The following is a 16,231-nucleotide window of genomic DNA, read 5'->3' on the forward strand; positions in this document are numbered from 1 at the left end:
TTACCTGAATTAATGACACCCAAGGACATGTTTACCTGAATTAATGACACCCAGGGATATGTTTACCTGAATTAATGACACCCAAGGACATGTTTAGCTAAATTAATGACACCCAGTGACATGTTTACCTGAATTAATGACACCCAAGGACATGTTTACCTGAATTAATGACACCCAGGGACATGTTTACCTGAATTAATGACACCCTAGGACATGTTAACCTGAATTAATGACACCCAGGGACATGTTTAACTGAATTAATGACACCCAAGAACATGTTAACCTGAATTAAAGACACCCAGGGACATGTTTACCTAAATTAATGACACCCTAGGACATGTTTACCTAAATTAATGACACCCAAGGACATGTTTACCTGAATTAATGACACCCAAGGACATGTTTACCTGAATTAATGACACCCTAGGACATGTTTACCTGAATTAATGACACCCAAGAACATGTTAACCTGAATTAAAGACACCCAAGAACATGTTAACCTGAATTAAAGACACCCAAGAACATTTTTACCTAAATTAATGACACCTAGGACATGTTTACCTAAATTAATGACACCCAAGGACATGTTTACCTGAATTAATGACACCCAAGGACATGTTTACCTGAATTAATGACACCCTAGGACATGTTTACCTGAATTAATGACACCCAAGGACATGTTTACCTAAATTAATGACACCCAAGGACATGTTTACCTAAATTAATGACACCCAAGGACATGTTTACCTGAATTAATGACACCCAAGTACATGTTTACCTGAATTAATGACACCCTAGGACATGTTTACCTGAATTAATGACACCCAAGGACATGTTTACCTAAATTAATGACACCCAAGAACATGTTTACCTGAATTAACGACACCGAAATACATGTTTACCTGAATTAATGACACCCTAGGACATGTTTACCTGAATTAATGACACCCAAGGACATGTTTACCTGAATTAATGACACCCAAGGACATGTTTACCTGAATTAATGACACCCAAGGACATGTTTACCTAAATTAATGACACCCAAGGACATGTTTACCTGAATTAATGACACCCAGGGACATGTTTACCTGAATTAATGACACCCAAGGACATGTTTACCTAAATTAATGACACCCAGGGACATGTTTACCTGAATTAATGACACCCAAGGACATGTTTACCTGAATTAATGACACCCAAGGACATGTTTACCTGAATTAATGACACCCTAGGACATGTTCACCTGAATTAATGACACCCAAGAACATGTTTACCTAAATTAATGACACCCAAGAACATGTTTACCTAAAGTAATGACACCCAGGGACATGTTTACCTGAATTAATGACACCCTAGGACATGTTCACCTGAATTAAAGACACCCTAGGACATGTTCACCTGAATTAAAGACACCCAAGGACAGGTTTACCTCAATTAATGACACCCAGGGACATGTTTCCCTGCATTAATGACACCCAAGAACATGTTTACCTAAATTAATGACACCCTAGGACATGTTCACCTGAATTAAAGACACCCAAGAACATGTTTACCTGCATTAATGACACCCAAGAACATGTTAACCTGAATTAATGACACCCAGGAACATGTTTACCTAAATTAATGACACCCAGGGACATGTTTACCTGAATTAATGACACCCAAGAACATGTTTACCTGAATTAATGACACCCAAGAACATGTTTACCTGAATTAATGACACCCAGGGACATGTTTACCTAAATTAATTACACCCAGAACATGTTTACCTAAAGTAATGACACCCAGGGACATGTTTACCTGAATTAATGACACCCAGGGACATGTTTACCTGAATTAATTACACCCTAGGACATGTTCACCTGAATTAAAGACACCCAAGGACATGTTTACCTGAATTAATGACACCCTAGGACATGTTTACCTGAATTAATGACACCCTAGGACATGTTCACCTGAATTAATGACACCCTAGGACATGTTTACCTGAATTAATGACACCCAAGGACATGTTTACCTAAATTAATGACACCCAGGGACATGTTTACCTGAATTAATGACACCCAAGGACATGTTTACCTGAATTAATGACACCCTAGGACATGTTTACCTGAATTAATGACACCCAAGGACATGTTTACCTGAATTAATGACACCCAAGGACATGTTTACCTAAATTAATGACACCCAAGAACATGTTTACCTAAATTAATGACACCCAAGGACATGTTTACCTGAATTAATGACACCCTAGGACATGTTTACCTAAATTAATGACACCCAAGGACATGTTTACCTGAATTAATGACACCCAAGGACATGTTTACCTGAATTAATGACACCCTAGGACATGTTTACCTGAATTAATGACACCCTAGGACATGTTTACCTGAATTAATGACACCCCAGGACATGTTTACCTAAATTAATGACACCCAAGAACATGTTTACCTGAATTAACGACACCGAAATACATGTTTACCTGAATTAATGACACCCTAGGACATGTTTACCTGAATTAATGACACCCTAGGACATGTTTACCTGAATTAATGACACCCAAGGACATGTTTACCTAAATTAATGACACCCAAGGACATGTTTACCTGAATTAATGACACCCAAGGACATGTTTACCTGAATTAATGACACCCAGGGACATGTTTACCTGAATTAATGACACCCAAGGACATGTTTAGCTAAATTAATGACACCCAGGGACATGTTTACCTGAATTAATGACACCCAAGGACATGTTTACCTGAATTAATGACACCCAGGGACATGTTTACCTGAATTAATGACACCCTAGGACATGTTAACCTGAATTAATGACACCCAGGGACATGTTTAACTGAATTAATGACACCCAAGAACATGTTAACCTGAATTAAAGACACCCAGGGACATGTTTACCTAAATTAATGACACCCTAGGACATGTTTACCTGAATTAATGACACCCTAGGACATGTTAACCTGAATTAATGACACCCAAGAACATGTTAACCTGAATTAATGACACCCAAGAACATGTTAACCTGAATTAAAGACACCCAAGAACATGTTAACCTGAATTAATGACACCCAAGAACATGTTAACCTGAATTAAAGACACCCAAGAACATGTTTACCTAAATTAATGACACCCTAGGACATGTTTACCTAAATTAATGACACCCAAGGACATGTTTACCTGAATTAATGACACCCAAGGACATGTTTACCTGAATTAATGACACCCTAGGACATGTTTACCTGAATTAATGACACCCTAGGACATGTTTACCTGAATTAATGACACCCTAGGACATGTTTACCTAAATTAATGACACCCAAGAACATGTTTACCTGAATTAACGACACCCAAATACATGTTTACCTGAATTAATGACACCCTAGGACATGTTTACCTGAATTAATGACACCCTAGGACATGTTTACCTGAATTAATGACACCCAAGAACATGTTTACCTGAATTAACGACACCGAAATACATGTTTACCTGAATTAATGACACCCTAGGACATGTTTACCTGAATTAATGACACCCAAGGACATGTTTACCTGAATTAATGACACCCAAGGACATGTTTACCTGAATTAATGACACCCAAGGACATGTTTACCTAAATTAATGACACCCAGGGACATGTTTACCTGAATTAATGACACCCAGGGATATGTTTACCTGAATTAATGACACCCAAGGACATGTTTAGCTAAATTAATGACACCCAGGGACATGTTTACCTGAATTAATGACACCCAAGGACATGTTTACCTGAATTAATGACACCCAAGGACATGTTCACCTGAATTAATGACACCCTAGGACATGTTCACCTGAATTAATGACACCCAGAACATGTTTACCTAAATTAATGACACCCAAGAACATGTTTACCTAAAGTAATGACACCCAGGGACATGTTTACCTGAATTAATGACACCCAGGGACATGTTTACCTGAATTAATGACACCTAGGACATGTTCACCTGAATTAAAGACACCCAAGGACAGGTTTACCTCAATTAATGACACCCAGGGACATGTTTACCTGCATTAATGACACCCAAGAACATGTTTACCTAAATTAATGACACCCTAGGACATGTTCACCTGAATTAAAGACACCCAAGAACATGTTTACCTGCATTAATGACACCCAAGAACATGTTTACCTGAATTAATGACACCCAGGAACATGTTTACCTAAATTAATGACACCCAGGGACATGTTTACCTGAATTAATGACACCCAAGAACATGTTTACCTGAATTAATGACACCCAAGAACATGTTTACCTGAATTAATGACACCCAGGGACATGTTTACCTAAATTAATGACACCCAAGAACATGTTTACCTAAAGTAATGACACCCAGGGACATGTTTACCTGAATTAATGACACCCAGGGACATGTTTACCTGAATTAATGACACCCTAGGACATGTTCACCTGAATTAAAGACACCCAAGAACATGTTTACCTGAATTAATGACACCCTAGGACATGTTTACCTGAATTAATGACACCCTAGGACATGTTTACCTGAATTAATGACACCCTAGGACATGTTTACCTGAATTAATGACACCCAAGGACATGTTTACCTAAATTAATGACACCCAGGGACATGTTTACCTGAATTAATGACACCCAAGGACATGTTTACCTGAATTAATGACACCCTAGGACATGTTTACCTGAATTAATGACACCCAAGGACATGTTTACCTGAATTAATGACACCCAAGGACATGTTTACCTGAATTAATGACACCCAAGAACATGTTTACCTAAATTAATGACACCCAAGGACATGTTTACCTGAATTAATGACACCCAAGAACATGTTTACCTAAATTAATGACACCCAAGAACATGTTTACCTAAATTAATGACACCCAAGGACATGTTTACCTAAATTAATGACACCCAAGAACATGTTTACCTGAATTAATGACACCCAAGGACATGTTTACCTGAATTAATGACACCCTAGGACATGTTTACCTGAATTAATGACACCCAAGAACATGTTTACCTGAATTAACGACACCGAAATACATGTTTACCTGAATTAATGACACCTAGGACATGTTTACCTGAATTAATGACACCCAAGGACATGTTTACCTAAATTAATGACACCCAGGGACATGTTTACCTGAATTAATGACACCCAAGGACATGTTTACCTAAATTAATGACACCCAGGGACATGTTTACCTGAATTAATGACACCCAGGGATATGTTTACCTGAATTAATGACACCCAAGGACATGTTTAGCTAAATTAATGACACCCAGGGACATGTTTACCTGAATTAATGACACCCAAGGACATGTTTACCTGAATTAATGACACCCAGGGACATGTTTACCTGAATTAATGACACCCTAGGACATGTTAACCTGAATTAATGACACCCTAGGACATGTTTACCTGAATTAATGACACCCAAGAACATGTTAACCTGAATTAAAGACACCCAGGGACATGTTTACCTAAATTAATGACACCCTAGGACATGTTTACCTAAATTAATGACACCCAAGGACATGTTTACCTGAATTAATGACACCCAAGGACATGTTTACCTGAATTAATGACACCCTAGGACATGTTTACCTGAATTAAAGACACCCAAGAACATGTTAACCTGAATTAATGACACCCAAGAACATGTTAACCTGAATTAAAGACACCCAAGAACATGTTTACCTAAATTAATGACACCCTAGGACATGTTTACCTAAATTAATGACACCCAAGGACATGTTTACCTGAATTAATGACACCCAAGGACATGTTTACCTGAATTAATGACACCCTAGGACATGTTTACCTGAATTAATGACACCCTAGGACATGTTTACCTGAATTAATGACACCCAAGGACATGTTTACCTAAATTAATGACACCCAAGAACATGTTTACCTGAATTAATGACACCCAAATACATGTTTACCTGAATTAATGACACCCTAGGACATGTTTACCTGAATTAATGACACCCAAGGACATGTTTTACCTGAATTAATGACACCCAAGAACATGTTTACCTGAATTAACGACACCGAAATACATGTTTACCTGAATTAATGACACCCTAGGACATGTTTACCTGAATTAATGACACCCAAGGACATGTTTACCTAAATTAATGACACCCAGGGACATGTTTACCTGAATTAATGACACCCAAGGACATGTTTACCTAAATTAATGACACCCAGGGACATGTTTACCTGAATTAATGACACCCTAGGACATGTTTACCTGAATTAATGACACCCAAGGACATGTTTACCTAAATTAATGACACCCAAGGACATGTTTACCTGAATTAAAGACACCCAAGAACATGTTAACCTGAATTAATGACACCCAAGGACATGTTTACCTGAATTAATGACACCCTAGGACATGTTCACCTGAATTAATGACACCCAAGAACATGTTTACCTAAATTAATGACACCCAAGAACATGTTTACCTAAAGTAATGACACCCAGGGACATGTTTACCTGAATTAATGACACCCAGGGACATGTTTACCTGAATTAATGACACCCTAGGACATGTTCACCTGAATTAAAGACACCCAGGACAGGTTTACCTCAATTAATGACACCCAGGGACATGTTTACCTGCATTAATGACACCCAAGAACATGTTTACCTAAATTAATGACACCCTAGGACATGTTCACCTGAATTAAAGACACCCAAGAACATGTTTACCTGCATTAATGACACCCAAGAACATGTTAACCTGAATTAATGACACCCAGGAACATGTTTACCTAAATTAATGACACCCAGGGACATGTTTACCTGAATTAATGACACCCAAGAACATGTTTACCTGAATTAATGACACCCAAGAACATGTTTACCTGAATTAATGACACCCAGGGACATGTTTACCTAAATTAATGACACCCAAGAACATGTTTACCTAAAGTAATGACACCCAGGGACATGTTTACCTGAATTAATGACACCCAGGGACATGTTTACCTGAATTAATGACACCCTAGGACATGTTCACCTGAATTAAAGACACCCAAGGACATGTTTACCTGAATTAATGACACCCTAGGACATGTTTACCTGAATTAATGACACCCTAGGACATGTTCACCTGAATTAATGACACCCTAGGACATGTTTACCTGAATTAATGACACCCAAGGACATGTTTACCTGAATTAATGACACCCAGGGACATGTTTACCTGAATTAATGACACCCAAGGACATGTTTACCTGAATTAATGACACCCTAGGACATGTTTACCTGAATTAATGACACCCAAGGACATGTTTACCTAAATTAATGACACCCAGGGACATGTTTACCTGAATTAATGACACCCAGGGACATGTTTACCTGAATTAATGACACCCTAGGACATGTTCACCTGAATTAATGACACCCAAGAACATGTTTACCTGAATTAATGACACCCAAGAACATGTTTACCTAAATTAATGACACCCAGGGACATGTTTACCTGAATTAATGACACCCAAGAACATGTTTACCTGAATTAATGACACCCAAGAACATGTTTACCTGAATTAAAGACACCCAAGGACAGGTTTACCTCAATTAATGACACCCAGGGACATGTTTACCTGCATTAATGACACCCAAGAACATGTTTACCTAAATTAATGACACCCTAGGACATGTTCACCTGAATTAAAGACACCCAAGAACATGTTTACCTGCATTAATGACACCCAAGAACATGTTTACCTAAATTAATGACACCCAAGAACATGTTTACCTGAATTAATGACACCCAGGAACATGTTTACCTAAATTAATGACACCCAGGGACATGTTTACCTGAATTAATGACACCCAAGAACATGTTTACCTGAATTAATGACACCCAAGAACATGTTTACCTGAATTAATGACACCCAGGGACATGTTTACCTAAATTAATGACACCCAAGAACATGTTTACCTAAAGTAATGACACCCAGGGACATGTTTACCTGAATTAATGACACCCTAGGACATGTTCACCTAAAGTAATGACACCCAGGGACATGTTTACCTGAATTAATGACACCAGGGACATGTTTACCTGAATTAATGACACCCTAGGACATGTTCACCTGAATTAAAGACACCCAAGGACATGTTTACCTGAATTAATGACACCCTAGGACATGTTTTACCTGAATTAATGACACCCTAGGACATGTTTACCTGAATTAATGACACCCTAGGACATGTTCACCTAAAGTAATGACACCCAGGGACATGTTTACCTGAATTAATGACAAGGGACATGTTTACCTGAATTAATGACACCCTAGGACATGTTCACCTGAATTAATGACACCCAAGGACATGTTTACCTGAATTAATGACACCCAGGGATATGTTTACCTGAATTAATGACACCCAAGGACATGTTTACCTGAATTAATGACACCCAGGGACATGTTTACCTAAATTAATGACACCCAAGAACATGTTTACCTAAAGTAATGACACCCAGGGACATGTTTACCTGAATTAATGACACCCAGGGACATGTTTACCTGAATTAATGACACCCTAGGACATGTTCACCTGAATTAAAGACACCCAAGAACATGTTTACCTGCATTAATGACACCCAAGAACATGTTTACCTGAATTAATGACACCCTAGGACATGTTCACCTGAATTAATGACACCCTAGGACATGTTTACCTGAATTAATGACACCCAAGGACATGTTTAGCAAAATTTTATGACACCCAGGGACATGTTTACCTGAATTAATGACACCCAAGGACATGTTTACCTGAATTAATGACACCCTAGGACATGTTTACCTGAATTAATGACACCAAAGGACATGTTTACCTGAATTAATGACACCCAGGGACATGTTTACCTGAATTAATGACACCCAGGGACATGTTTACCTGAATTAATGACACCCTAGGACATGTTCACCTGAATTAATGACACCCAAGAACATGTTTACCTAAATTAATGACACCCAAGAACATGTTTACCTAAAGTAATGACACCCAGGGACATGTTTACCTGAATTAATGACACCCAGGGACATGTTTACCTGAATTAATGACACCCAAGAACATGTTTACCTGAATTAATGACACCCAAGAACATGTTTACCTGAATTAATGACACCCAGGGACATGTTAACCTGAATTAATGACACCCAAGAACATGTTTACCTGAATTAATGACACCCTAGGACATGTTCACCTGAATTAAAGACACCCAAGAACATGTTTACCTGCATTAATGACACCCAAGAACATGTTTACCTAAATTAATGACACCCAAGAACATGTTTACCTGAATTAATGACACCCAGGAACATGTTTACCTAAATTAATGACACCCAGGGACATGTTTACCTGAATTAATGACACCCAAGAACATGTTTACCTGAATTAATGACACCCAAGAACATGTTTACCTGAATTAATGACACCCAGGGACATGTTTACCTAAATTAATGACACCCAAGAACATGTTTACCTGAATTAATGACACCCTAGGACATGTTTACCTGAATTAATGACACCCTAGGACATGTTCACCTGAATTAATGACACCCAAGGACATGTTCACCTGAATTAATGACACCCAGGGACATGTTTACCTGAATTAATGACACCCAAGGACATGTTTACCTGAATTAATGACACCCAAGGACATGTTTACCTGAATTAATGACACCCTAGGACATGTTTACCTGAATTAATGACACCCTAGGACATGTTTACCTGAATTAATGACACCCTAGGACATGTTTACCTGAATTAATGACACCCAAGGACATGTTTACCTAAATTAATGACACCCAGGGACATGTTTACCTGAATTAATGACACCCAAGGACATGTTTACCTGAATTAATGACACCCTAGGACATGTTTACCTGAATTAATGACACCCAAGGACATGTTTACCTGAATTAATGACACCCAGGGACATGTTTACCTGAATTAATGACACCCAAGGACATGTTTACCTGAATTAATGACACCCTAGGACATGTTCACCTGAATTAATGACACCCAAGAACATGTTTACCTAAATTAATGACACCCAAGAACATGTTTACCTAAAGTAATGACACCCAGGGACATGTTTACCTGAATTAATGACACCCAGGGACATGTTTACCTGAATTAATGACACCCTAGGACATGTTCACCTGAATTAAAGACACCCAAGGACAGGTTTACCTCAATTAATGACACCCAGGGACATGTTTACCTGCATTAATGACACCCAAGAACATGTTTACCTAAATTAATGACACCCTAGGACATGTTCACCTGAATTAAAGACACCCAAGAACATGTTTACCTGCATTAATGACACCCAAGAACATGTTTACCTAAATTAATGACACCCAAGAACATGTTTACCTGAATTAATGACACCCAGGAACATGTTTACCTAAATTAATGACACCCAAGGACATGTTTACCTGAATTAATGACACCCAAGGACATGTTTACCTGAATTAATGACACCCTAGGACATGTTCACCTGAATTAATGACACCCAAGAACATGTTTACCTAAATTAATGACACCCAAGAACATGTTTACCTAAAGTAATGACACCCAGGGACATGTTTACCTGAATTAATGACACCCTAGGACATGTTCACCTGAATTAAAGACACCCAAGGACAGGTTTACCTCAATTAATGACACCCAGGGACATGTTTACCTGCATTAATGACACCCAAGAACATGTTTACCTAAATTAATGACACCCTAGGACATGTTCACCTGAATTAAAGACACCCAAGAACATGTTTACCTGCATTAATGACACCCAAGAACATGTTTACCTAAATTAATGACACCCAAGAACATGTTTACCTGAATTAATGACACCCAGGAACATGTTTACCTAAATTAATGACACCCAGGGACATGTTTACCTGAATTAATGACACCCAAGAACATGTTTACCTGAATTAATGACACCCAAGAACATGTTTACCTGAATTAATGACACCCAGGGACATGTTTACCTGAATTAATGACACCCAAGAACATGTTAACCTGAATTAAAGACACCCAAGAACATGTTTACCTGAATTAATGACACCCAGGGACATGTTCACCTGAATTAATGACACCCAGGAACATACGTAACTAACTGCTGTTTCTCCTCCGCAGGGAATTCTCATGGTGCAGCCAGATCAGATGCAGGTGAGCCACTTCCCCTATCTTTATATGCTAACAAGTTAAACTATACTAACTATACAAACCATATACTAACTCTATTAACCACATGCTAACTATATATACTAACTATACTAACTATATATACTAACTATACAAACCATATACTAACTCTATTAACCACATGCTAACTATATATACTAACTATACTAACTATACAAACCATATACTAACTCTATTAACCATATGCTAACTATATATACTAACTATACTAACTATATATACTAACTATACTAACTATACAAACCATATCCTAACTCTATTAACCACATGCTAACTATATATACTAACTATACTAACTATATATACTAACTATACAAACCATATACTAACTCTATTAACCACATGCTAACTATATATACTAACTATACTAACTATATATACTAACTATACAAACCATATACTAACTCTATTAACCACATGCTAACTATATATACTAACTATACTAACTATACAAACCATATACTAACTCTATTAACCATATGCTAACTATATATACTAACTATACTAACTATATATACTAAATATACTAACTATACAAACCATATCCTAACTCTATTAACCACATGCTAACTATATATTCCCCTATCTTTATATGCTAACAACTTAAACTATACTAACTATACAAACCATATCCTAACTCTAATAACCACATGCTAACTATATATACTAACTATACTAACTATATATACTAACTATACTAACTATATATACTAACTATACTAACTATATATACTAACTATACTAACTATATATACTAACTATACTAACTATACAAACCATATCCTAACTCTATTAACCATATGCTAACTATATATACTAACTATACTAACTATATATACTAACTATACTAACTATATATACTAACTATACTAACTATACAAACCATATACTAACTCTATTAACCACATGCTAACTATATATACTAACTATACTTACTATATATACTAACTATACAAACCATGTACAAACTCTATAAACCATATGCTAACTATATATAATATATACTAACTATACTAACTATATATACTAACTATACTTACTATATATACTAACTATAAAAACCATATACAAACTCTATTAACCACATGCTAACTATATATACTAACTATACTAACTATATATACTAACTATACTAACTATACAAACCATACACGAACTCTAATAACCACATGCTAACTATATATACTTACTATATATACTAACTATACTAACTATATATACTAACTATACTAACTATATATACTAACTATACTTACTATATATACACTAACTATACAAACCATATACAAACTATATTAACCACATGCTAACTATATATACTAACTATACTTACTATATATACTAACTATACAAACCATATACAAACTATATTAACCACATGCTAACTATATATACTAACTATACAAACCATATACTAACTCTATAAACCATATACTAACTATATAAACCATATACTAACTATATATACTAACTATATATATATATATATATATTAACTATACTACCTATATATACTAACTATACAAACCATATACTAACGCTATAAACCATATACTAACTATACAAACCATATACTAACTCTATAAACCATATATAACTATATATACTAACTATACTACCTATATATATATATATATATATATATACTTATATATTAACTATACTAACTATATATACTAACTATATACTAACTATATATAAATATACTAACTATGCTAACTATATATATATTAAATAATACTAACTATATATACTATCTACTAACTAACTATATATACTAAAACTATATATACTATCTATACTAACTATACTAAATATATACTAACTATACTAACTATATATACTAACTATATACTATATACTAACTATATATACTATATACTAACTATATATATTATACTAACTATATATACTAACTATAGTAACTCTATATACTATGTACTAACTCTATATACTATGTACTAACTCTATATACTATATATTAACTCTATATACTAACTATACTAACTATATATACAAGCCTTATTGCTTAAATATACCAGACCTCCTCTGGCCTTATTGATTAAATATACCAGACCTCCTCTGGCCTTATTGATTAAATATACCAGACCTCCTCTGGCCTTATTAAATATACCAGACCTCCTCTGGCCTTATTGATTAAATATACCAGACCTCCTCTGGCCTTATTGATTAAATATACCAGACCTCCTCTGGCCTTATTGATTAAATATACCAGACCTCCTCTGGCCTTATTGATTAAATATACCAGACCTCCTCTGGCCTTATTGATTAAATATACCAGACCTCCTCTGGCCTTATTGATTAAATATACCAGACCTCCTCTGGCCTTATTGATTAAATATACCAGACCTCCTCTGGCCTTATTGATTAAATATACCAGACCTCCTCTGGCCTTATTGATTAAATATACCAGACCTCCTCTGGCCTTATTGATGAAATATACCAGACCTCCTCTGGCCTTATTGATTAAATATACCAGACCTCCTCTGGCCTTATTGATTAAATATACCAGACCTCCTCTGGCCTTATTGATTAAATATACCAGACCTCCTCTGGCCTTATTGATTAAATATACCAGACCTCCTCTGGCCTTATTGATTAAATATACCAGACCTCCTCTGGCCTTATTGATTAAATATACCAGACCTCCTCTGGCCTTATTGATTAAATATACCAGACCTCCTCTGGCCTTATTGATTAAATATACCAGACCTCCTCTGGCCTTATTGATTAAATATACCAGACCTCCTCTGGCCTTATTGATTAAATATATACTGTAATTTCTAGGCGTGACATGCTCTTACCATGTTCTGCTTCCTGTCTGTCAGACTGTCAACCCCATCCTGATCCTGGCCCTGGTCCCCATCATGGACAGCCTGGTCTACCCTCTCATAAAGAAATGCCACCTGAACTTTACGTGAGTTGTGTGACTGCTTACACACGTTTTAAAAACTGTCTCCTTTTTTCAAAACTCTACACGCAATTCCCAAAACGGCACCCACAAAATGCCTCACATCTCCTTCAAAATGCCTCACATCTCCTTCAAAATGCCTCACATCTCCTTCAAAATGCCTCACATCTCCCTCAAAATGCCTCACATCTCCCTCAAAATGCCTCACATCTCCTTCAAAATGCCTCACATCTCCTTCAAAATGCCTCACATCTCCTTCAAAATGCCTCACATCTCCTTCAAAATGCCTCACATCTCCCTCAAAATGCCTCACATCTCCTTCAAAATGCCTCACATCTCCCTCAAAATGCCTCACATCTCCTTCAAAATGCCTCACATCTCCTTCAAAATGCCTCACATCTCCTTCAAAATGCCTCACATCTCCTTCAAAATGCCTCACATCTCCCTCAAAATGCCTCACATCTCCCTCAAAATGCCTCACATCTCCCTCAAAATGCCTCACATCTCCCTCAAAATGCCTCACATCTCCCTCAAAATGCCTCACATCTCCCTCAAAATGCCTCACATCTCCTTCAAAATGCCTCACATCTCCTTCAAAATGCCTCACATCTCCTTCAAAATGCCTCACATCTCCTTCAAAATGCCTCACATCTCCTTCAAAATGCCTCACATCTCCTCAAAATGCCTCACATCTCCCACAAAATGCCTCACAACTCCCACAAAATGCCTCACAACTCCACAAAATGCCTCACATCTCCTTCAAAATGCCTCACATCTCCTTCAAAATGCCTCACATCTCCTTCAAAATGCCTCACATCTCCCACAAAATGCCTCACATCTCCTTCAAAATGCCTCACATCTCCTTCAAAATGCCTCACATCTCCTTCAAAATGCCTCACATCTCCTTCAAAATGCCTCACATCTCCTTCAAAATGCCTCACATCTCCCACAAAATGCCTCATCTCCTCAAAATGCCTCACATCTCCTTCAAAATGCCTCACATCTCCTCAAAATGCCTCACATCTCCTTCAAAATGCCTCACATCTCCTTCAAAATGCCTCACATATCCTTCAAAATGCCTCACATCTCCTTCAAAATGCCTCACATCTCCTTCAAAATGCCTCACATCTCCCACAAAATGCCTCACATCTCCCTCAAAATGCCTCACATCTCCTTCAAAATGCCTCACATCTCCTTCAAAATGCCTCACATCTCCCTCAAAATGCCTCACATCTCCTTCAAAATGCCTCACATCTCCCTCAAAATGCCTCACATCTCCCTCAAAATGCCTCACATCTCCTTCAAAATGCCTCACATCTCCTTCAAAATGCCTCACATCTCCTTCAAAATGCCTCACATCTCCTTCAAAATGCCTCACATCTCCCACAAAATGCCTCACATCTCCTCAAAATGCCTCACATCTCCTTCAAAATGCCTCACATCTCCTTCAAAATGCCTCACATCTCCCTCAAAATGCCTCACATCTCCCACAAAATGCCTCACATCTCCTTCAAAATGCCTCACATCTCCTTCAAAATGCCTCACATCTCCTTCAAAATGCCTCACATCTCCTTCAAAATGCCTCACATCTCCTTCAAAATGCCTCACATCTCCTTCAAAATGCCTCACATCTCCTTCAAAATGCCTCACATCTCCTTCAAAATGCCTCACATCTCCTTCAAAATGCCTCACATCTCCTTCAAAATGCCTCACATCTCCTTCAAAATGCCTCACATCTCCTCAAAATGCCTCACATCTCCCACAAAATGCCTCATCTCCCACAAAATGCCTCACATCTCCTTCAAAATGCCTCACATCTCCCTCAAAATGCCTCACATCTCCCACAAAATGCCTCACATCTCCCACAAAATGCCTCACATCTCCTCAAAATGCCTCACATCTCCCACAAAATGCCTCACATCTCCTTCAAAATGCCTCACATCTCCTTCAAAATGCCTCACATCTCCTTCAAAATGCCTCACATCTCCTTCAAAATGCCTCACATCTCCTTCAAAATG

The 16,231-nt window shown here is 37.1% G+C and overlaps 1 protein-coding gene across 1 annotated transcript in view; it reads left to right on the top strand.

Annotated features, from left to right (window-relative positions):
- The window catches only part of LOC127929125 (solute carrier family 15 member 1-like), a gene marked incomplete at its 5' end in the record, with an annotated part of 68,990 nt that overhangs the window by 15,925 nt on the left and 36,834 nt on the right, over positions 1 to 16,231 (top strand). Inside the window, 2 exons of the mRNA XM_052516661.1 lie at positions 11,213 to 11,245; positions 14,131 to 14,219. Of these exons, the coding sequence (XP_052372621.1) occupies positions 11,213 to 11,245; positions 14,131 to 14,219 (122 nt within the window). The remainder of the gene's footprint in view (positions 1 to 11,212; positions 11,246 to 14,130; positions 14,220 to 16,231) is intronic.

Source organism: Oncorhynchus keta, unplaced genomic scaffold (genome assembly GCF_023373465.1).
Source record: "Oncorhynchus keta strain PuntledgeMale-10-30-2019 unplaced genomic scaffold, Oket_V2 Un_scaffold_5439_pilon_pilon, whole genome shotgun sequence".
Lineage (NCBI taxonomy): Eukaryota > Metazoa > Chordata > Actinopteri > Salmoniformes > Salmonidae > Oncorhynchus > Oncorhynchus keta.